At 47.6% G+C, this 25,254-nt stretch overlaps 1 protein-coding gene across 2 annotated transcripts in view; it reads right to left on the bottom strand.

The window, feature by feature from the left end:
- Positions 1-25,254, bottom strand: part of MDGA2 (MAM domain containing glycosylphosphatidylinositol anchor 2) — a 379,533-nt gene that overhangs the window by 91,048 nt on the left and 263,231 nt on the right. For both annotated transcript variants that reach the window (XM_083434972.1, XM_083434973.1), the window contains exon 8: positions 17,208-17,501. In XM_083434972.1, the coding sequence (XP_083291098.1) occupies positions 17,208-17,501 (294 nt within the window). The remainder of the gene's footprint in view (positions 1-17,207; positions 17,502-25,254) is intronic.

Here is a 25,254-nt window from a genome sequence, read left to right as displayed (position 1 = left end):
TGGCTAACAACAAATTTAAAACACTTAATTAATGCAACAAAAAACAACATAAAATACAGTATAAAACGTGAATAATAAATTCAGAATTCAAAAATCAATTTAGGGGGGAAATCCATCCAATAAACATTAAATGATCACCAGGGCTAGCTGCATAATTAGTCCTACTTGGGCCAGCGAGGAGACCAGGGGAGAATTAGCTGCGGGGTCTCAGAGCAGGTAAACTTCATAAAGGGGGGGGGGGGGAGGGAAGGAAGGGGAATAAAAGATCAGGCTAAGTTCAGATTGAAAGCAAGGCGGAATAGCTCTGTCTTACAGGCCTTGCGAAAGGAAGTTAAATCCTGCAGGGCCCTGGTCCCATGGGACAGAGCATTCCACCAGGTCGGAGCCACCACCGAGAAGGCCCTGGCCCTGGTGGAGGATAATATGACTTCCTTAGGGCCCAGGACCTCTAAACTATGATTATTCATGGACCTTAAGGTCCTCTGCGGGGCAGACCAGGAGAGGCGGTCCCGTAAATATGAGGGCCCTAAGCGCTTTGGCCCTGATCCGGCAGCCAGGATCTTCTTACCTCCTTATGGGTTCAGACCAGGGTGATTGGCCAGGAAAACAATAATATTTTTATTATTTATATGCCACCCATCTGACTGGGTGGCCGCAGCCGCTCTGGCTGGCTCCCAACAAAATATTAAAAACACAGTAAAACATCAGCCATTAAAAACTTCCCTGAACAAAGGCACATTTTATCATATGTGGTGGAATTGTAAGGTAGTAAAAGGATTTTGGGAAATGATATATAATGAGTTGAAAAAAAATGTTTAAAACAGCTATTTTTAAAAAAGCCTGAAGCCTCCCTTTTAGGAATTCTAGGTGCTGAAAATAACAGAAAAGACTATTTATGTCTGCAACCATGGCTGCACGGATGTTACTGGTCCAGAGATGGAAAGAAGGTAAAGTCCCTACTAGAGAAGAATGGAATATGAAGCTAATGGACTATGCTGAAATGGCTAAAAGGACTGGAAGATTCAGAAAGACTAACATTTTAATAAGGAATGGGGGAAAATTATAAGGTATCTTAAAGACCATTGTGAACAGCTAAAATTGTTAGTAGGATTGGAATATCACTTGTAGTTCAAGTTGAATTCTGGACATAATGGAAGAGGTAAAGGACTTGGAGTATCATAAAAGATCATAGCTGTCAACTTTTCCCTTTTCTTGCAAGGAATCCTATTTGGAATAAGGGAATTTCCCTTAAAACGGGAAACGTTGACAGTTATGTAAAAGATGCAGGAGGAAATGATTCATAAAGGACCCACAAAGAGGAGGATGGAAGTCCAGGAGATTCTTTGGAATCCTGTTTTTTATGTTTTATGTTTGATATAGCTCTGTAAAATTTTAATTTGAAAAACCAAATCAATAAATTGTTTTTTTTAAAAAAAAAACTTCAGACGTCTTCTAAAAGTCAGATAGTTGCTTATTTCCTTGGCATCTGATGGGAGGGCGTTCTGCAGGGTGGGCGCCACCACCGAGAAGGCCCTCTGCCTGGTTCCCTGTAAGGGAAGGCCTTCGGAGCTGGACCTCAGTGTCTGGGAGAACAATGGTGGTGGAGACACTCCTTCAGGTCTACTGGGCCCCTAAACTGTGAGAAGCGAGGTTACAGGGAACAAGGCAGAGGGCCTTCTCGGTGGTGGCACCCGCCCTGTGGAACGCCCTCCCATCAGATGTCAAAGAAATAAACAACTATCTGACTTTTAGAAGACATCTGAAGGCAGCCCTGTTTGGGGAAGTTTTTAATATTTGATGAATTATTGTACAGTGGTACCTCGGGTTAAGAACCTAATTCGTTCTGGAGGTCTGTTCTTAACCTGAAACTGTTCTTAACCTGAAGCACCACTTTAGCTAATGGGGCCTCCCACTGCCGCTGCGCCACCGCTGCATGATTTCTGTTCTCATCCTAAAGCAAAGTTCTTAACCCGAGGTACTATTTCTGGGTTAGCGGATTCTGTAACCTGAAGCGTATGTAACCCGAGGTACCACTGTATTTTAATATTTTGTTGGAAGCCGCCCAGAGTGGCTGGGGAAACCTAGCCAGATGGGCGGGGTATAAATATTATTATTATTATTATTATTATTATTATTATTATTATTAAGCTGTGGTGGGATTGTGCCCTGGCGGCTCCTGCAGCCTTGCTGCTTCGAGGTGTGGTCAGGACTGAAATCGAGGCTCAGCACAATGTAGCTCAGGGAGTGTTGCGCCTAAACCCTGCTTTCTGCAGCTTTGGCACAGTGCACTCTGTGGAGGCGAGGGGTCGATGTAAGTTTGCAGAGTCCAATCTGGGCTCCCCCCCCCCCCCGCTGGAAAACTTTGCCATCGTTTTAGAGTAGAAAGGCCGTCTCCCTTTGCCCACCCCACCCCTGCCAAATTCAAACGTGGCCGGATCATTTAGAGGAATCAATGTGCACTTGATACGAAAGTTCGGGCTCCTGCTAACGAGATGCATATTTTGACCCAGAAGCAAAAAGCAAAGCCATCAGCCTTGGACTGGGGACTGATTAGCTGCTCAGGAAAGGGGAAGAGTGTTCTTTTGAACGAGTGTGCTTGATTGAAAAAGAAAATCAAGATGGCCCTTTGGAGTAGCCGTAAGCCGCTAATTACCTCCTCTAATGAAACCAAACTATCCGGGGGTGCTCTGGAGGAAGAGGCATGAAGGACTTGCTTCCACTTCGACACAGTCCCCCGAGACAGAAACTTATGAGATCGGCTCTGCAATCAACCTGCATAATGTGGCTAAGACGGCATAAGCTGCTAATTAGCAATTTTCCAAAACAAAGCTGTTTGAGCTTGTATGAAAGGGCATGGAGGAGGGATTAGCGGGCTGGAGCCTGGAAATTGGAGATTTGTTTGGAGTGCTGTTGGGCGCAGCTGCGGGGAAGGGTGCGCAACTGGGGGGAGCTATGGGACCGAGATGTCTGGGCCCCAGAGCTTGGCTGGATTTGTCCAGAATCGCGAGAAAACGGCTACTTTTTGCAGTGCTCGTGATGTGGCAGTTCAAGAGAGGCGCTTGAGCAGCTCAGGGGAGAACATGTGCCTTGCATGCAGAAGGGCCCAATTTCAACCCCCCTGGCATCTGCGGGTGGGGCTGGCAGCGAAACCGGGGATGAAATCCTGGAGGGGCTTTGCTGCCAGTCAGTCCAAACAGTACTGAACAATACAAACCCGTGGTCTCACTCAGGGTAAGGGCTTATCCACATAACAACAGCAACTTGATTACAGTGGTACCTCGGGTTAAGAACTTAATTCGTTCCGGAGGTCTGTTCTTAACCCGAAACTGTTCTTAACCTGAAGCACCACTTTAGTTAATGGGGCCTCCTGCTGCTGCCGCGCCACCTCTGCATGATTTCTGTTCTCATCCTGAAATATACTCAGAGTCACAAAGTGATTTCATGCTCTTTATTCAGCTCAGAGTGGTGAGGAGGAATGAATGAATGTCCCCTCAAAGTATCTGCTTTATATACATTATTTACACAATGGGCTGCACATGATTGGCTAATTCTGGAATTCTACTGTAAGCCAATCAGGTTGTGGATTCACTTATATCTGGAGCATGATTGGGTGGTTCCTGCCAACCAATCATACTGCTGCATTGTTCTAGGACCAATCAGACTGCTGCAATTTGGATCCTATTGTTCTAGGACCAATCAGACTGCTGCAGTTTGGATCCTATTCAACTCAGTACATAACACATCCTGAAGCAAAGTTCTTAACCTGAAGCACTATTTCTGGGTTAGCGGAGTCTGTAACCTGAAGTGTATGTAACCTGAGGTACCACTGTATTTATACCCCACCCGTCTGACTGGGTTTCCCCAGCCACTCTGGGTGGCTCCCAACAGAATACAGTGGTACCTCTGGTTGCGAACGGGATCCGTTCCAGAGGCCCGTTCGCAACACAAAAAGAGCGCAACCTGCAGCAGCGTGTCTGCGCATGCGTGGGTTGTGATTCGCCGCTTCTGCGCATGCATGTGATGTCATTTTGCGTGTCTGTACATGCGCGAGCGGCGAAACCCGGAAGTAACCCTTATCGCAACCTGAGGTTCCACTGTATATAGAAATGAGCAAACCAGTGATATTTCAGAGAGCAGGCGGAGCCCATGGCTTACATCATAGGAGCCCACACATCACAAAACACTGTTGCTGTATGTAGGTTTTCTTTATCTTATATTTTGGAAATGTACATCCAGGTTTTCTTTTCCTTTAAATTTTTTTGGAGCCCCCCAATAGAGTGGGGCCCTAAGCTAGAGCTTGTTCAGCTTATATGTAAATCCAGCACTGGTTCTGCTTCTTAAACCAAAGTCATATTTTAGTCCTCCGTTGGAGTTCTCATCTCTACTCTGAATTCTTTGCAGGTTGTCAACACTGGATGCTGTTGACACATCCTCCTTGAGAGAGAACCGTGATGCTGATGGTGCCAGACAACTGCTTCAGGGACTGAGGATTCCCTGCCTTCAATATTTGCAACACCGACAAGTGGGGGGTGGGGGCCACCGCCTGCCTTGTTTGAAGGCTTCTGTTTGCTTGTTTTCTTATCCAACAGGTCTCATCTGTTCTACCAGATTCTTCTTTATTTATTTCGGGGCTCTCACCGCCTCAATTTCTTCCCCTTCTATTTGCCAGGAGGTGACGGGACCAGTGGCCATGATCTTAGTTTTTTTTTATGTTGAGCTTCAGACCACATTTTGCGCTCTCCTCTTTAAAAGGTTAAAAATCAATAAATAGATTTAATTTGATTTTGGAATCAGTGTGCAATGAATTGTTGCTGTTTGGTGTTATTATCTTCCTTAGTGGGTTGTGGAAACCACTATTCTGGGGGGGGGGGGATCTTTTTAATAGGGTAGGGGCCATTGGGGGCGAAGTTTACGGTGCCGAGGGGGAAGTAATCTCCAAAAGTTTGGGAACCACTGCTTTCGATATGTAAAGAAATAGATTCAACCTCTAATAGCTGGACTCTGCATTCTCTACTGATGTGTCAGCCAGGAAGGGACAAACTACACAACACTCCTTGGGTCGCCTTTTTAAAATAAATCAATAAAATAAAATACACCAGCTAGGAGTAAGAGCCCTTTCCACCAGCCACAACCTTGCTAAACTTATCCTCGGCATTTGCAAGTTTCTTTTTCTGTTAATACTTGCAAATTCCTCACCTTTGCACAGGTCGTTGGGCACAGATAGCCTTCAACCACCGTAAATGTCAGGGTGTCCTGACTGCTCGCTTTAGTAAACAGCGTCATGGTGTTGACAGCTGCTTAATTTTTCTTGCTTTGTTGCTTTCCGGAGCCAGTGGGGAGTTTTCCCAAGCCACCCCCCCCCCAGTCAGTTTGCTGTCATTTTCAGGAGTGGCACCTAGCCTCCCCACACGCTGCCATCCCATAGCTGAAGATCAGCTCCAGCACCACAATGAAGAACGGTTGCAGCGTTGGAAATGTGTTAGTTTAGAGAAAAGGCAGGGAAGCAGCGGCATGATAGAAGATTATAAGATCACGCACGGCTTGGAGAAAATGGAAAGATAAAAAGTTTATCTCTGTCTCTCAAAACACTAGAACTTCTGGGCTTCCCAAAAGCTGAGTGTTGGAAAATTTAGGACAGGTAAAACAAAGGCTTTCTTTATGCAGCACGTTAATGCACTCTGGAACTCACTGCCACATGAGGCAGTGCTGGCCACCAAAGGCAACAGCCAACTTGGAGGAGAGGGCTATTGATGGCAACCAGTCACAATGGCTCTGCTTTGATTATCGTCTTCTGAAGCAACTACTGCTCTGGTTTCGCCAGAAGCGGCTTAGTCATGCTGGCCACATGACCTGGAAAAACTGTCTGTGGAAAAACGCCAGCTCCCTTGGCCAATAAAGCGAGATGAGCGTCACAACCCCAGAGTCGTCCCCGACTGGACCTAACAGTCAGGGGTACCTTTACCTTTTGCAGCTTGGCTCAGACTCCACTTTTCGATCCAAAGTTTCCAAACCAAAGGACTCTCTTCGTTACCGATTCAAATCCCAACAGACATATAGGACAGAAGAATTTAACAAGTGTGTGCATGTGAGCGAGAGAGAGAATTCAAATGAAAGTCTCTCTTTTGACGGAACTGCTGCTTTCTTTATCAAAAGGTCCACGGCAGGAGGCTCTGTGCAGAAACACGCTGTGAGAGTTGCTACAGGTCTGAAGGTCAGTGCCGATGGATGAATAAGGGTCCAGCTTAATAACTCAAAGCAGGGCAGAGATGATCAAAAGGGAGGTGAGATAAAGAGCGATCCTGGGAACGTGAAAAGTGCAGGAGAAGCAAGAGCAACAGGAACATAGTTAAGAGAGATCTCCTGCTGGGGGAGAAGAAAGGAAGAGCGATACACCAAAGGAGCAGAAATCAAGCAATGACATTATTAGGACATCACCCCAGGAGAAGAAGAAGAGGGCCTCTGTATTTCCTTACAGAGTGACACAGTAAGAGACCTCTTGAGCAGAGTCCTGCAGCCAACATGCTCCCAGCTCCTTTAATACAATCATGGATCCTTCAACATCAACTTCGTTGGACTGGTCATGTTGTGTGGATGCCTGATTATCATCTTCCAAAGCAACTACAGTGGTACCTCGGGTTACAGATGCTTCAGGTTACAGACCCTTCAGGTTACAGACTCCGCTAACCCAGAAATATTGCCTCGGGTTAAGAACTTTGTTTCAGGATGAGAACAGAAATTGTGCAGTGGCAGCAGGAGGCCCCATTAGCTAGAGTGGTACCTCAGGTTAAGAACAGTTTGAGGTTAAGAACGGACCTCCAGAACGAATTAAGTTCTTAACCCGAGGTACCACTGTACTCTATTCCGAACTTAAAAATGGAAAGCGTAATGCTGGTGGTCAACAAAAGAGGTTTAAAGACTCTCTGAATGCAAATCTTTAAAAATGTAGTATAAACACCGACAACTGGAAAACACTGGCCTGCGAGCACTCCAGTTGGAGAACAGCCTTTACCAAAGTTGTCCTGGGCTTTGAAGACACTCGAACTCAGGACGCAAGGGAGAAATGTGCTAAGAGGAAGGCACGCTTGGCAAATCCACACCATGATCAACTCCCACCCGGAAACCAATGTCCCCACTGTGGAAGGACATGTGGATCCAGAATTGGCCTCCACAGTCACTTACAGACTCATTGTTAAGGCCGTGTTTATGAAAGACCATCTCAGTTATGAAGGATCGTCAAAGAAGAAGAAGGAAGCATAGAGTTGGAAGGCACCCCGAGAGTCATCTAGTCCAACCCTCTGCAATGCAGGAATCTCAACTGCTTAAAAACCACAAATGAAGAACAGTCCACTGGCTCCTGAGGGAGACCATTCCACCATTGAAAAGCTCTTGCTGTCAGAAAGCTCTTCCTGATGCTTAATTGGAATCTCCATTCTTTTAACTTGAAGCCATGGGTTCAGGTCCTCCCCTCCAGATCAGGAGAAAACAAGCTTGCTCCATCCTCCTTGTGACACTCCTTCAGACAGCTGAAGCACCTCTTACCTCCTCTCAGTTTCCTCTCCTTATAGATATGCAGACAGTTAAGAGTACATTGAGGGATGCGGGTGGCGCTGTGAGTTAAACCACAGAACCTAGGACTTGCTGATCAGAAGGTCGGCGCTTCGAATCCCCACGACGGGGTGAGCTCCCGTTGCTCGGTTCCTGCTCCTGCCAACCTAGCAGTTCAAAAGCACATCAAGTGCAAGTAGATAAATAGGTACTGCTCTGGCGGGAAGGTAAACAGCGTTTTCGTGTGCTGCTCTGCTTTTGCCAGAAGTAGCTTAGTCATGCTGGCCACATGACCCGGAAAAACTGTCTGAGGACAAATGCCGGCTCCCTCGGTCAGTAAGCAAGATGAGCGCCGCAACCCCAGAGTTGTCCGCGACTGGACTTAACAGTCAGGAGTCCTTTTACCTTTAAGAGTACATCACCCACAATACTCAACCAATGTTTGCTTTTGTTTCTTATTTGCTTTTGACATATTTTTAACTTTTTATTATTTCACCACCCTGTTTTATGTTTTCCTCTTGTTGTAAACCACTGTGGTACATTTTATGACACTTGTTTAGTTATTTAGTCGTGTCCATGACCCCATGGACCAGAGCACGCCAGGCACTCCTGTCTTCCACTGCCTCCCTCAGTTTGGTCAAACTCATGCTGGTAGCTTCGAGAACACTGTCCCACCATCTCGTCCTCTGTCATCCCCTTCTCCTTGTGCCCTCCATCTTTCCCAACATCAGGGTCTTTTCCAGGGAGTCTTCTCTTCTCATGAGGTGGCCGAGGTCTTGGAGCCTCAGCTTCAGGATCTGTCCTTCTAGTGAGCACTCAGGGCTGATTTCCTTCAGAATCGAGAGGTTTGATCTTCTTGCAGTCTCTTTAATAGCAAGCTGCTGCCTGATTCTTGGTTTTGCTTTGTTGAATTTTGATTACTTAAAGTTGAAGAGGGGAGAAATAAGGGTGCTGGAGTGAGTTGTCGCAGATGGAAGCTATTATGACTCCGGAGTCCAAGAAAAAAATGAAATCCAGAATGAAGATTTCTCTTCTCCAAGCAAAGAGGTTCCTACAGACCTTCTCAGCTGTGAAGCTCCAAGCTTCTCCAATCAATTTGGAAGTCATAACCTGTGTCGGCACAATTAATTAAATTGTTATACATCACTTCGCAAATACCTCCGGGAAGGTGGGCTTCCTCGCTCCTGTACACAGAGCCAGGCTTCTCCTTCCAAGGTGCTGGTGTTAATCAATAGTTGCTCTGATCCCAATATTGGCTTTAGATGAGAGCTCCTTCCGTGGTGGCCCCCTAGGGGAGCTGCTCTCCGCGATCCTGATTACCGTTAACAAAACAAGGCCGTTTGCTCATCAAGTCGCGGCACCCCAAGAGCGAGAGAAGGTGAGCGGCGCTCAATACATCTATACTGCCGTCTTCCGTCGGTTGGATACAGCTATGCCATCGTGTGAGAGGAGCGATTTCTCCTAGTGCAACAGAACTTTGCATCTGCCGTGGATGCTTGAGCTGAGATTCCTGCATTGCAAGGGATTGGACTAGATGGCCCCTGGGGGTCCCTGTCAACTCCGCAGCTCTATGATTCCACGATTCCCCTCCCTCTCTTCCCCTCGCCCCACCCCCAACTTTAAGGCGATGGTGGGTGCACAAAGGTGCGGGTGGAGGAGAGGGAAGGAAGGTCCGTTGCTCGAAAGGAAGCTGTTCCACTTCTGCAGTGGACCAGAAGAGCATGAGAAGAGCACCTGCAGGATCAGACCAATGGCCCACCTGGCCCAGAATACTATCCTCTCAGTGGCTTGTGGGAAGCTCGAAAGCTGCTGTTTGTGTGGAGCATGCAAATCAGATAGGTTCACACTAAAATGCAAAATGGGTGGCTTTCCTTCCTCATCTTAGCAACAAAATTCCTCCTAACCCCCCCTCCCAACACAGCACATGCCATACTGCAGATTTCCTTAGCCATTCCTAACACACAGGGGCGTATCGTGGGTTGCCAGGTCCCGGGGCAGGGCAAGTGTTGCACCCCCTGGTGGCCGGGAGCAGTCAGTCTGTTCGCCGGCCAGTATCTAATCAAGGGAGCCTCTGCTTGCAAAACCAGCTCTAGCCTGGGAGCAGAGATAAGGCAGAGAAACGGGATGCTGGGATTGCTGCTGTGTCGCCTTCCCCTCCTGTCCTTGCAGTGGGGCAGAACACACGGGGCTCTGGCAGTGCTTTCCCCCCTTCCACTTCCTCCCTCCTCCCTCCCTCTCGGCTGGCTCAGGGACAGGGCATGTGCGGGCATCCCAAGGTGGCTTGCCTCCCCGTGGCTTCGGCCTCAATGGGGGAGCCTGTCATGGGGGCGCCTGGTTGCATCCCCCACTTCAGAAATTTGCACCTGGTGCCACGGTCCCCTGCTCCCCATGCTACACCACTGCCAATACAGTACCAGGACGTCTTCCCTCCCACTGCTCCAGGCTCCCTTGAACTCCTCTGGGCTTCTGGAGGCAACCCCTTACCACTTGTTGCTGCCCCATAAAAAGTTCCACAATGGGAAAATCCACCGCAAGTATTTCTTTGGGTGGGGGGAGAATGCTGTGTCACATTCTAAACAGATGTCCCTCTTGCACTCTCCAAAATGAACAGTGGAACAGTGACTGTGATAAAAACTATAATCACTTCCGAAGCGGCTGTTTTTGGCAGTCCTGATGGCCTTTGGATGGACAATGAATCTTCCCAACTTTGTTGAATGCTCATTGGACAAGCTAGCACCATCCCTGGCATTGCCCTAATACTCCAAAAGTCTCTTCCGTCGGGCTGTTCTCTGTTGGGAAAGCACATAGCCTCAAAGCAGGCTGGGTTTTCTCAGAAGGCCTCATAAGTGTTCCAAGGCAAATCCTTTCCCCAAGCCGCGGATGCTATAAACAATATTTTCTATGCAGCGCCAACGAGAAATGATTGCATATAAACTCTGGACGGAAACCCCGGCAATAACTTACCTCTTGTCCTTTTGGATATTGTGGCTTGATAAGGTACATGATGTAAACATCTGATTATATTGTGCCTGGTGGCATTTTTATGCGCTAGGTGTCGTCCCCGAGGATGGTAAAAGCGGATGGCTGAAATTGCTTTTGGACACGGCTCCATGCTGCCGTGATGGTTTTGCGCTCATCAGCATGGATGCGAGGAGTGGGAACAGAGGGCTCAGGCACACTTCTCTTTTGCCCCCCTCTTTCCAAGCACAGGTCCAAATTTAAAGGTCCGAGCCCTCCTTCTCCCCCGTGAAAACCAGCTCTCTAAAGCTGAAGTGCAACAAATGGCAGTTTGGGTTTTCTGTGGGTTGCTGCTTGCTCCAATTTAGCTATAAAGATCACATTATCGTGGGGAAAGCTCTGTGACAAAAAGGGCACTTGGTCATGGAAAGGTTAGTGTGGCTATGCCCAGAGACAGGCTGAAACTCCAGACCAGGGGCACCACAAGGGGTGGGGGTGCCCTGGGTGTCATGCCTGGGGGGGTGACAAAATCTCCCCGAGCATATCAGTATGCCATCACTCCCCCCCCCCCCCGGGCAGATGGATTTTCGCAATTGGCGTGATCGGCGTTGCGAAAATCCGCCCACTGATCGCGCAAATATGCCAGCCGTATTTGTGTGATCGGCAGGCTATGCTGGCACCCCCGGGAGGAGCAGCGTGCCCCCAGGTGCACGTCATGTTTGCCGCTCCAGGTGCCCGCGCAGTTTCCTCCATCACTGCTCCAGAGGTCTTCACTGTTGCATCTCACGCTTTGCTCTCTTTGGGTTTGTTTGTGTTTAAGCCTATCCAGGACAATGGGCACAACCCACTGGAAAGATCTCCTGCCCAGACCACAAGAATGAATGGAATCTGTGCAACAGCCTTACCCCGGTTTTGCCCAGGCCCCATTAATTTCAGTGGTTCTTGGGCAGGAGAACAATCCCAGGAGATTTTGTTCAGCGTGTTTAAGGAGGAAGCTTCCTGCGTAAGAACACAATAAGAGCCTTTCTGGGTCAAGCCAAGGGCCCGTCTACTCCAGCATCCTGTTCTCATAGTGGCCAACAGATAATCCCAAAGGGAAACCAGCAAGCAGGATTCAAGCACAAGAGCTCTCCCACGCTTTCCAGCAAGCGTCACTCAGAAGCATTGGCGCCTCCAACTCTGGAGAGTCCCCATGGCTAGCAGCCATTGTTAGTCCTCTATGGAAGTGAGAGTTGGACCATAAAGAAGGCTGATCGCTGAAGAATGGATGCTTTTGAATTATGGTGCTGGAGGAGACTTGAGAGTCCCATGGACTGCAAGAAGATCCAACCTCTCCATTCTGAAGGAAATCAGCCCTGAATGCTCACTGGAAGGACAGATCCTGAAGCTGAGGCTCCAAGACTTTGACCACCTCATGAGAAGAGAAGACTCCCTGGAAAAGACCCTGATGTTGGGAAAGATGGAGGGCACAAGGAGAAGGGGACGACAGAGGACGAGATGGTGGGACAGTGTTATAGAAGCGACCAACATGAGTTTGACCAAACTGCGGGAGGCAGTGGAAGACAGAAGTGCCTGGCGTGCTCTGGTCCATAGGGTCATGAAAAGTCGGACACGACTAAACAACTAAACAACAAACAACAACTTTTGAAGCCATCCAAGTTAGTTGTCATCGCCGCCTTCTATGGCAGGGAGTTCCACAGTATAACCATGTTGCATGGCGCACAAGTGTGACCCCAGACCAGGAATGCATAGGCTGTGTGAATTCAGCATCCTTTGAAAAGCAGCAAGATCATTACTGCAGCACAAGCTTTTGCGAACAACACTATTATTACTGTTACCTTTGGCGTGGTCCCTTCACATCTCCCAAGAAAGAAGGAAATAAAGGGTTGATGATCTGCTTAGTGAGGATGGTGAGAATTTAGGGCCATTATTCTCTGTGGGGTTGTTTTTTGAGACATGTCAGCAGAGGATGCCCATGTTGTGATTCTTGCACTGTGGGAGGTTGGACCAGATAGCACTTCCAGCTCTGCAGTTCTATGATTTTTCCAATCTTGAAAAAGGTGGTATCAGGGAAAAGCAAGTCCACTCTTGTCTATGAAAGCTCCTGCTGCTCCAGTGAATTTGTCAGTCATTAATGTCTCTAATTTTCAGACATTTTCTTTACTGCTACTCTTTCTAGATCGTGTGTGTGTGTGTGTGTGTGTGTGTGTATCAGGGCACTTGCTTCTGTAAAAGCTCCAATTTTCAGCCATTAAACAAGATCACTTTGCAGAGGATAGAGGGTGATGATGAAGTAAATTGCACAATTTGTGCGCACGCACACACACACACACACACACACGAATCCATCCTTCCAGCCACGTGTAAAGTGGCTATTTAATAGCATCAACTGGAACAAATAACATTAATGGCTACACCTCCAACAGGAATGTACTATTTTTGCCCATTTCATGAGAGTCTTAGGGCCAAGCTACATATTACACCGGAATGCATCACTTAAGCTCAAAAGAGACATTGTAGAGTCGAAAAAAGCTTAGAAAAGGGCCACCCAAGTGGTTAACTGGATGGAGTGCCTCTTCTGCAAAGAAGGGTTGCAGCACTGGGGATTTTTAGTTTAGAGAAATGGCTAGTAAGGGGGCACATGATTGTTGTTGTTTATTCGTTTAGTCGTGTCCGACTCTTCGTGACCCCCTGGACCAGAGCACACCAGGCCCTCTTCCACTGACTCCCGCAGTTTGGTCAGACTCATTGGTCAAACTTATGCTGGTAGCTTCGAGAACACTGTCCCACCATCTCATCCTCTGCCGTCCCCTTCTCCTTGGGCCCTCCATCTTTCCCAACATCAGGGTCTTTTCCAGGGAGTCTTCTCTTCTCATGATGTGGCCAAAGTATTGGAGCCTCAGCTTCAGGATCTGTCCTTCCTGTGAGCACTCAGGGCTGATTTCCTTCAGAATGGATCGGTTGGATCTTCTTGCAGTCCATGGGACTCTCCAGAGTCTCCTCCAGCACCATAATTCAAAAGCATCCATTCTTCGGCGATCAGCCTTCTTTAGGGTCCAGCTCTCGCTTCCATGCATCACTACTGGGAAAACCAGAGCTTTAACTATATGGACCTGATATGATAGACGTTTCTCAAATTATGCATGGCCTGGAAAAAGTGGGGAGACAAAAGTTCTCCTCTCTCCAATGCAGCTGAATATTGGGAGATTCAGGACAGGTAAAAGGAAGGACTTCACCATGCAGTGCGTGGTTTATCTGTGGAACTCCCTCCCACAGGAAGGAGCAATGGCCACCAAACTAGATGGCTTTAAAGAGCCAGGGCCTTTTCAGTCTGGTGAAACGCTCTCCCACAAGAGACCAGGGCCCTGCGGGACTTGACATCTTTCTGCAGTGCCTGCAAGATGGAGCTGTTCTGCCAGGCCTTTGGCCGGGGGGCAGTCTGACCTATTTTCCTTTGCATAAGAACAACCATGAAGGAAGCCTCCCAGCCTGTTCACAGGTCCTTATATGATCAGTGAAAACAGTTGGTCCTGGCAAGTAGTAACCGCTCTCAATCTTCGCCTGATAACTGCCATTTGTCCAGATTTTAATTAGTCTGAATCAATTTTAAGATGGATTTTAATTACGGTATTTTTTGCTCTATAAGACTCACTTTTTCCCTCCTAAAAAGTAAGGGGAAATGTTTGTGCGTCTTATGGAGCGAATGCAGGCTGTGCAGCTATCCCAGGAGCCAGAACAGCAAGAGGGATTGCTGCTTTCACTGCGCAGCGACCCCTCTTGCTGTTCTGGCTTCTGAGATTCAGAATATTTTTTTTCTTGTTTTCCTCCTCCAAAAACTAGGTGCGTCTTGTGGTCTGGTGTATCTTATAGAGTGAAAAATACGGTAATTGATGTCTGTTTTTATGCATATGGTGTTGTTTTTATGATGTTTAGCTGTTCTGAGCCTGGCCTTGGCCGGAGAGGGTGGGATACAATTAAAAATATATTATTATTATTATTATTATTATTATTATTATTATTATTATTAGACAATTACATGGGAGAGGAGAGGATTGTCGATGGCTCCTAGCCAGGATGGCCAAGCTCTGCCTCCACAGTCCAGGCAGAAGCACTTCTGTATATGAGATGCTGTGAGCCAGAGGAGACAACTGCTCTTGGGCTTGGATCCTGCTCGCTGATCCCCCCCCCCCCCCAGCCATCTGGTTGGCCACTGAGAGAACAGGCTGCTGGACTAGATGGTCCAGTGGCCTGATTCTGCAGGCTCTTCTTACTTAGATGTTCTTATTTGGTTTAACTGCGATAATTTCTAAAATTCAAAATTAAAATTTGGAATTTTAATGTGTGCAACTTGCCATCATTTTCAGGCTGAACCTGCGGTGCCGCAATCCTTGCCTCTTAACAGGTTTCCGACAGCCACTTGAACACATGGGAAACGGTGAAAATGCAACTCTCCCCAAATGTATCTAGGTGAGACTGCAAAAACCACAGCACTGTGGGTTTTTTGTGCTGTGATCTCCGGGCACAATGTAGCTGCTGCACAACGGTGACTTGCAAAAATAAAAATTAATAAGAAAGTTGCAAATGTAAAACTTCAGAAATACGTGCACAGAAGTATTGGCAAAGCCAGAGACTGCAACTTCTGTCTTTGCATTTGGGGTGGGGGTGGGGAGAAGCACCCTCTCATCTTATATACACTCACACATTTTACAAGAAACCAATTATGGCATTCTAAGATAAGATACCGCATTCTATTTATAGCCCACCACAGAGTCATCTCAGACGGAATCTTACATAATTGCTTCCCAAAAAAGAATTGGAGTGCCTTAATAAGGTGTTCTGCAGGATCCTCATTTGCCTTCAGAAATAACCCTGAACTCAGTCATGCAAACACACCTCCTCACTGAGCCAAAAACCCTCCCCAGGTAACACCTCCACATTCTTTCACATAATAGCAGCCAGATTTCATAATCTTTACTTTGATGCTTTTTTTCTGATTGCCACGCTAAAAGCAGGGGACTGGGATTCTAGAGAAAGCCATTTCCCTCACCCTGAGAAAAGAAAGTGCGGCGCCAGACCAAGAACCTAAACATATTACCCCCAAAATGCAATATTAAAAAATGGGGTCAGTGTGGCACCTTCCAAAGGCCTTTAAGGAGCCATTGAAACTTCCAATTCCTTCCGTTTAGACATGAAGAGTGATCAGCAGTCAAAGACCAGAGCCAGACTCTGTAGAGACCATCACCCAAACCCCTGCAAGCAGCAGATATCCTCCCTAAATAATATTTCTTGGAGGCAAATAGCTCAGTTGGTTAGAGCATGGTGCTGACGATGTCAAGGTTGCAAGTTTGATCCCCGTTAGGGGCAGCTGCATAATCCAGCATTGAAGGGGGTTGGACTAGACGATTCTCTGGGTAACTTCCAATTCAATGATTCTATGAGCTAAAGCTTCTGGAAAAGAAGAAAAAACACACCTCAATTTATCCTGCCTTATGGAACAAACCCATCATAAGCTAAACAAAACAGGATCCGATCCACAAAAGTTGTCGCTATAAAGCTGTGAAAGGCACAACTGATTAAGAAGGTGACATCTCTAGAATTTTATTACACTAAACTGGATCACAAAACCACAAAACTGTAGAGTTGGAAGAGACCCAAACGGTCATCTAGAGCAATCTCCTGCAATGCAATGTATCCAATGTATCATTTAAACAACAACAACACACTGTGAAATGGGAGAGGTGTATATTTTGAACTCAATATTTCATTACTGAAGAGCTTTCCCCAATCTTACAAGGGTTAAGAACACCCACCGCATTGTCAAAGGTGACCATCACCTTCTGTTTCCAAGATACCCAAAGCCACCTCTTTTGACTTGTCTTGGGCCAACTACACAATACAGTTGTGAGTTTGTGGGGCCAGTTTGAAGGATGCCGCAACTTACTTCCAATTCTTGGGGTCCTCTACCCAGTGAGGGTTAGAATCTAAATAAAGGGTTCAACTCCTACCAAATTACCAGACATGTTTCTTTGCAAAACGACGACCTTAGCTGGCCACTCAAGTGTCTTCATCAGCATCCCAAAAGGATGGCTCAGGTTGCAAGAGCTATAACTGACGATGCCTTCCAGGCTAATGGGAGGGGGGCTTTCCTCCACCTGCCTCACCTGTCTGCTAGGTAGGAGAACAAGAGCCAGAGAGGTGTGTGTATGAACTGAACCAGAAGAAGGCTGGAAGCTGGGGACACAGACTTGCTTGCTCTGTGCTGGATCCAAAACTGTGACTAATGGCGAAGCTCAGGTTGTGTTTATGTGTTTATGTGTAAATACAACCACACATCCCAAAGACATTGCAGTCGCTGGTGATCTCCACTCCAAGGAAACAGAGCCCAGGTAACTGCCTGGAACCCCCAGAGTCCCTCCCCACTGGGAGATTGGGGTACATGCAACAATACTGATTTACCCCGCACCCAAGACATCGTTGTTTTGTAAAGCTGAACCCCTGACAACAAAGGAGAAGCCACAAAACTCTCACACAAAACTGTATCATGAAGCAGGTTCCCAAACCTACCCGCAAGACTCTGTGGAGCTTAGGAAAACCTCGGGCGCTTAGCACCAACAGCGGATGGTTCCAGAGACAAGACCTGGCCCGGAAACGCAATCCAGACTCATTTTTACAAAACCAGGGGGCAGGGGAAGGTGTGGACTTACACTGCACTATGAGCTGCACCAGGGCTTCCCTTGGCTTGACGTTAAATCCATTGTACTGGCTGGTCTGACACCTGTAAGTCCCCGTCATCTCCCTCGAGACGTTGACGATCCTCAGGATCCCATCGTAGCTCTCCATCTGCATAGTTCCATCGGGCATGGGGACCTCCTTGTCCGCCCTGGACCAGAGGATGATCGGCTTGGGCTTCCCGGTCACCTGGCACTGCAGCTCAACCGTGTCTCCTTCCCTGGTCACCAAGGGCGACTTTTCTTGCGGGACAGTCAGGTTGGGTGGAACTTCAAATGGGGGCAAAGGGGTGGGAGAGAGAAAAGGGAGGAAAGAGAGAGGGGGGCAAAAAAGGGATGATTAGTACTTAGAAGTTCTCTGCATATGATGCAAGCATAGGAATCATAGAATCATAGAAGAGTTGGAAGAGACCACAAGGGCCATCGAGTCCAACCCCCTGCCAAGCAGGAAACACAATCAGAGCACTCCTGACATATGGTTGTCAAGCCTCTGCTTAAAGACCTCCAAAGAAGGAGACTCCACCACACTCCTTGGCAGCAAATTCCACTGTCAAACAGCTCTTACTGTCAGGAAGTTCTTCCTAATGTTTAGGTGGAATCTTCTTTCTTGTAGTTTGGATCCATTGCTCCATGTCCGCTTCTCTGGAGCAGCAGAAAACAACCTTTCTCCCTCCTCTATGTGACATCCTTTTATATATTTGAACATGGCTATCATATCACCCCTTAACCTCCTCTTCTCCAGGCTAAACATGCCCAGCTCCCTTAGCCGTTCCTCATAAGGCATCGTTTCCAGGCCTTTGACCATTTTGGTTGCCCTCCTCTGGACACCTTCCAGTTTGTCAGTGTTCTTCTTGAACTGTGGTGACAGTGGCACTATTACTTCCCTTGATCTAGATGCTATACTCCTATTGATGCAGCCCAGAATTGCATTGGCTTTTTTAGCTGCCGCGTCACACTGTTGGCTCATGTCAAGTTTGTGGTCAACCAAGACTCCTAGATCCTTTTCACATGTACTGCTCTCAAGCCAGGTGTCACCCATCTTGTATTTGTGCCTCTCATTTTTTTTGCCCAAGTGCAAGGATTGCTCTGTCTGTCAGGATTTACAGCATATATATATATATATATATATGCTTTCGTAGATTTTCACGGGTACAGGAATGCAGGTTTTGGTGTCCTCGGGTGTCTTCCCGTGTAAAAGTTGGGGTGTCTAGGCGACGTTTCGACGAGGTCTCACTCGTCATCTTCAGGCTGGTGCTTTCGGCTTCTTGTTACTGGAACAGAGCAGGATCTCAGTGTTTGAGTTCCTATAAATACTGTTGAGGAGGTGTGGTGTATAGCCTCCAATGTTCTGGGCAGAGAGGAGGTTCCCAGGCTAGTGTGCCTTTTCTTCTTTTGTTCCTTAATTACTTGAGGGATATCTTGGGTGATTTCTTGAGTGATTTCCTGAATCCCACTTAGGTGGGTCATTAGGTGTGGATTAGTTGCTAAAGCCTTCGTGTCTTGAACTCTTGAACTTTGTGAAGAGTTTTTCTGAGAAGATGGCTGTACTGCACTTGGTTGTGCTCTGGCTTGGCTTCGTGTATAGGGGCGAGCTGTGGTTTTGTGGCCTGTGCCAGCCAGATCTGTGTAGGGATTGCAGGGGGGTGCAGCATCCGGAGGTGCCACCCTGGTTTGGCTACTGGATGGTGTCTGTAATTTATCTGTGGAGAGGGTCTGGGTTTGGGTCTGGTGTGGTTGATTGGTGATGGCGTTCTGTGTGCCTCTGGATCTGGTGTCAGATTTTGTGGGGAGGGCTAATTTCCAGATGTCTGGCAAGCGGGATGTGTCGTCACGCTTGTTCATGTTGTGAGGGTGTTTCTCTATCTCGATGGCTTCCATGATTATTCTCTTGTGGTGATGTTCCATGTTAAAGAGCAATTTGGAATCTGCAAAATTAATTTCGTGTCCTGTTTCTTTCATGTGTTGGAAAAGGGAGGAAGTTTTTTCTTCTTTTTTGACGGCATTCTTGTGTTCTGCGATCCGTGCATTTATTCGTCTGTTTGTTTGTCCAATGTACGTGGCTGGGCAGACTTTGCAGGGTATTTCCATTATATATATATAATGGTTGAAACTGTGAAACTGTGCAAATTAAATGCGGGGGGGGGGGACTCTTTTGCACCGGGTGACCCAAGTGGAGCCCATGCAAAAAGATTTTAATCTCTCTGCCTTGCTTGCTAGGCTAGGGATGGTCTTGTGGATAGTTGGATGGCCCTGTGAGATCCCGTGAGAGCATCACAGAGTCTTGCCCAATAAACAACTTTTAGTTGGGGGGGGGGTATAGGCTGGTTGGCGCACCAGCTCCAGAAGGCATGAATGCATATATGGGGGCAGTTCCAAGGAGGCCGTTTGAATATATGCATTTTTGCATATCCGCACCATCCCCAGAACATAACACCCAAGAAAGATGCCATTGTACAGAAATTGTCTGGGCTTTTGAGAATTTCACATGAAGCAGGACAAAGAGGGGAGAACTCGCCCTTGCAGTAGACCAACCACTGTGCAGTCCATCTTCCTCAATGTCTGCTGCTCACAGCACCAGAAGTGTGGGAAATTAGCAGCCAAATCTAACAATGCATATTCTTGCTAGTTAGCATAAGAAGGGGTTAAGGCCACAGAGCTGTATTGCTGATGGGCAGAGACTCAGACCATAGAAATGTAATTGGTAGAGAGGGCTCTGCGTGATGTCATTTCCCCTCCTCTCTTGAGCAGGAAGAATCAAAGAAGTATTTCCTGTTCCTTTCCTCTCTCTTTCTCTTTGACCAGCGATGGGAGCAGGCATGGATCCTACTGTTCCATCGCAACCACACGCCTCAGGTCTGTTTATGCGGTAAAGATTTTCCCTTCATTTATTTCCCTGCTGTTGCTGCTGAGAACAAATGCAGGACTATGAGTAAATAAATCATATTTTAAACTACTTCTCAGCCTGTTGTCTGCATCTTTGTTAAGGAGGGGAAGAAAAGGGGGAGGCAGCTTGCTTCTCAGCTGGACTTAATTCGCAACCTGTTCCTATATGCTTTCCATTTTTCCGCTAAGGATCAGACTTTAAACTCTTCTCAGTATATGTTCAACCCACACACGTTGGCACCTGGAGGGATAAATTGCCATTAATATATCCTCTCCTACGTATTAAAACATATCCCACAAGAAGTAGATAAAAAGAAGTGAAAAAAATAACTTATTTTTCCATTAAAACAGGTATTTGTTTTGCAGGCACAATAATATTGAAAGGTGTTTAATTTTTTTTAGAAATGATTGGAGGATGGATGGACGGTTGGAGGTTGGATGGCGGCTAACAGATTGAGGTTGAATCCTGACAAGACAGAAGTACTGTTTTTGGGGGACAGGGGGCAGGCGGGTGTGGGGGACTCCCTGGTCCTGAATGGGGTAACTGTGCCCCTGAAGGACCAGGTGCGCAGCCTGGGAGTCATTCTTGAATCACAGCTGTCCATGGAGGCGCAGGTCAATTCTGTGTCCAGGGCAGCTGTCTATCAGCTCCACCTGCTATGCAGGATGAGACCCTTCCTGCCCGCAGATTGTCTCATCAGAGTGGTGCATGCTCTGGTTATCTCTTGCTTGGACTACTGCAATGCGCTCTATGTGGGACTACCTTTGAAGGTGACCCGGAAACTACAACTAATCCAGAATGTGGCAGCTAGACTGGTGACTGGGAGCAGCCACTGAGACCATATAACACCAGTCCTGAAAGACCTACACTGGCTCCCAGGACGTTTCCGAGCACAATTCAAAGTGTTGGGGCTGACCTTGAAAGCCCTAAACAGCCTCGGTCCTGTATACCTGAAGGAGCGTCTCCACCCCCATCGTTCTGCCTGGACACTGAGGTCCAGCTCCGAGGGCCTTCTGGCGGTTCCCTCATTGCGAGAAGCCAGGTTACAGGGAACCAGGCAGAGGGCCTTCTCGGTGGTGGCACCCGCCCTGTGGAACGCCCTCCCATCAGATGTCAAAGAGAAAAATAGCTACCAAACTTTTAGAAGACATCTGAAGGCAGCCCTGTTTAGGGGAGCTTTTAAAGTTTAATAGGTTATTGTATTTTACTGCTTTTTGTTGGAAGCTGCCTAGAGTGGCTGGGGGGATCCAGCCAGATGGGTGGGGTATAAATAATAAATTATTATTATTATTATTATTATTATTATTATTATTATTACTCTGAGTAAGGCTTGCCGTTTTTAAGAAGTCTCGGCCGAGCCATTAATTACAGTGTAGGAATTTACTCTTGCCATGATTGCAACGGGCACATTTATTTAAAGGTAACAAAATACTCCAGCGGTTGCTTTCGGAATGAAGAGATGGTTGTTTCTCTCCTTCCCCGCCAGGCTCATCCGGGGAAGGGAGCAAAAGCACCGGGAAGAACAGGCTCCCTTTGGTCTCTTGAGAGTGTGACATTCAATTAGTGAGTGCATTTTGCAGATAAAAAGGTCAGTCAAAAGGAGGAGAGGCCACCCTGACCCGCCACTTCCTTGCTCAAAGAGCTGAACACAGATTCCAACTGTGACTCACGCTGTACGATAAAAAGGGGGGGGGGGGGGCAGAGAAAGAAACAACTTCTCCAGAAATGACTCAGAACAGGAATCCTGATGGATGTTCTGTAGCAACCAGCCTGTGCCCTAACTTTTGGCGAGGTTACCCTAGTTGAAGGTAAAGGTAAAGGACCCCTGGGCGGTTAAGGCGACTATGGGGTTGTGGAATTCATCTCGCTTTCAGGCCGAGGGAGCCGGCGTTTTCCACAGACAGCTTTCCGCGTCAAGTGGCCAGCAGGATTAAACCACTACTGGCGCACGGAGGACCGTGACGAGTGCCAGAGCGCACGGAAACGCCGTTTACCTCCCCGCCGCAGCGGTACCTATTTATCTACTTGCACTTTGACGTGCTTTCGAACTGCTAGGTTGGCAGGAGTAGGGACCGAGCAATGGGAGCTCACCCCGTAGCGGGGATTTGAACCACCAACCTTGCGATCGGCAAACCCAAGGGGCTCAGTGGTTTAGACCACAGCGCCACCCAAGTTCCCTTCTTTTACCTTTGCCTAGTTGAAGAGGAGGAGAGGATGGGAGAAGCTGTTTGAAAGTCAGATGATAATGATGATGATATCATCATCATCATCATCATCATCACCACCACTTGTTTATTTAATTCACAAAATTTATATACCGCTTGATTGTAAACAAAAGCGGTTTACAAAAAGATAAAAGAAGAAAATCTGGGCAGGCTTGTCTAAAAAGGAATGCACTGGAAAAAGCACAGTGAAGGTGCCTGCTTGATCTCAATAGGCAGGGAGTTCCACAGAGTACATGCTGTCTCACGAAACGATCAGCTTCTCGCTAATGCGGAACTGGTACCACGTGGCAGCTGCCCATTCTGCCAATTGAAGCGATCGAGTGGGCACATGTGGAGTAGGGAGATCTTGTAGGGTTTTGCCAAGTCAACTCCAAGAAGCTTACAAAACAACTTTCAGAAAACAAACAGCCATACAGTATATTAAAAACCTTAAAACACCCAGAAGTCAGGAGAGGGCTGCTGTCCCATCACATCATCATAGAATTGTAGAGGAACAGGAGTTTGGAAGAAGAAGAGACTGAGAGACAATGGGAAAGCCTTCTTCATATACCTGAAGGGCTGCCCCATGGAAGATGGAGCAGGCTTGCTTTCTGCTGCTCTGGAGAGTAGAACCTGAACCAATGGATTCAGATGACAAGGAAGGAGAGTCCAACTAAACATTAGGAAGAACTTTCTGACAGTAAGAGCCGTTCGGCAGTGGAAAGGAGCCACCGGAAGGTGGTGGACTCTCCTGCATTGGAGGTCTTCAAAAAGGTTGCCTCCTGTCAGGGAATCTTGAGCTGAGATTCCTGCATTTCAGGGGGTTGGACTGGATGGCTCTTGGGGTCCCTCCCAACTCAACAATTCTATGATTTTAAATCCACCTGGGGAGTCACAGAGGAATGTGCAGAACAGATCTGGGGGCATGTGGGGAGAGGTGGAAGTCCCGCTGCGGAAGCAGAAGTCATTCCACTCATGTAGTGACTTAGCACTACTTGGGATTTGATATATATACGGTATATGTGTGTGTGAATTGTTGGACATTATGGAAATGTTTCGAAATATCTCTTTGCTATCCCTGCAAGTCCAAACAGTGATGAGTAACTCTCAATGACCTTCACATGCACTTGGAGTTGGCTGTGCGATTGTGATCAAGTTCTGCCCTCTAGACAGTGTTGATGACTAAGAGGACACCCAAGGAGATTGGTTCTACCTCAAGGCTTTCTTCCTCTCAGCCCTTTCTCCATCCATCATCGCCCATCCATCACTGCCCGAGGAAGTTATGGAGAGCTTTCAGGTCCGACCTTCTGATGGATGCTTCTGATATCTCCAATCCCTCTTCCAAATGAATCCATCACAACTAACAATAATGCATCGGTTACTTTCTGCTGGAGAAGAAATACGCCACTGTGTGGAACGGCCCGGCGGCAACCTGGCGAGACGGTCACAACACAGCCGTGTCCGTCGCCCATCCATCATGCCATGGACATCCAATAAGACCTGTATTCACACTGCACTTCAACATTTGGGTCTTGCTGTGAGTTATGAGCAGCTGTGTTGTGCTAAAGGAAAGAAGGATGTTGGCAACCCTGAGCAAAGTTACTTTAGGATCCATGAACATTGCTCACATTCTGTCTTCTATTGATTTAAAATCCTAGAGGAGGGGTGGGGATTCTCTCGCCCGCAGGCCCACCAGAACTGATAGGCTGGCCAGCGAGGATGTTGGGGGCAAATGCCCACCTTTCCAGGGCCTGACATATTGTGTGCGTGCCTGTAATGAGCTTGAGGGCCGGGGTCAGCCTGGATGATGCCCTGAGTTCCTTTCAATTCTCAGAGGACTGTACCCTGCTGTCAGCTGGTTTAGATGCAGGTCAGCACTCAAGATGTAGACAAGCAGAATGAATGGTTAGCTCTTCCTTCAAGAAAACAGCGTGCCAGGCAGCAATGCCTATAAAAAAGGACTGGTCCCCATGAAACAGTTGCCAGGACTGAAGCTCTCTGCCTTCTACTTCCCACTAAGTCTCCTCCCCAGCTGGATGTCTCCCAAGCAGCCTTAAACTAAGTTGGGGTGGGGCCACCATGCCTACCGTTCTGCTACATACAAGGCTCTCTGTGACCTTGGAGACAAGCAGCCCCTCCTTCTCTGCTTCATGTCCTGAGTCTGCATTGCTTTCTGCTCTAGCTCTTCTCTCTCACTCAAGCCAGTCGCTTCTTCAGCCTCCAACCCTCCTGTCCCCCACCTTCATTCTCCGGCCTATCCTCAGTGTCCCACCACCACTGCCCAGGCTCTGAGTCTTCCTCCCCTGAGTCTTCTTCCTTGGCTGGTGCCTCCCACCCCTCCTGACATCTCCAGCCAGCACCTGACATCTCGCTTGCTCTGTGCTGGGTCCAAAACTGCAGCTAATGAAGAAGCCCATTGACACCCATTGGAGTGTCAATGCTGTGAGCTCCTCCATCCTATGCTCAGGATGTATCTATGTGCCAACAAATCCAAATATTCTAAAGACACCACAGTCTCCACTGACCTTCATTCCAAGGAAACTAACTCCTGGGTAAGCGCAGGAGGTCTCTCACCGCCTAGAGATTGGGCTGGCATGTCACACTCTCCCTTCTTGTGGTTTCCAGCAACTGATGTTCAGAATCAATTCTGCCTCCAAGTGTGGAGGTGCAAAATAGCCAGGATGCCTAGTAGTTATCAATAGCATTGTCCTCCATGAATCTGTCCACTCCTCTGTTCAGCCCATCCAAGTTGGTATAGAATCATAGAATCATAGAGTTGGAAGAGACCACAAGGGCCATCGAGTCCAACCCCCTGCCAAGCAGGAAACACCATCAGAGCACTCCTGACATACGGTTGTCAAGCCTCTGCTTAAAGACCTCCAAAGAAGGAGACTTCACCACACTCCTTGGCAGCAAATTCCACTGTCAAACAGCT

Source organism: Podarcis tiliguerta (assembly GCF_965153285.1).
Source record: "Podarcis tiliguerta genome assembly, chromosome: 1".
In the NCBI taxonomy this organism is placed as follows: domain Eukaryota; kingdom Metazoa; phylum Chordata; class Lepidosauria; order Squamata; family Lacertidae; genus Podarcis; species Podarcis tiliguerta.
This window is presented reverse-complemented; position numbering and strand designations above follow the sequence as displayed.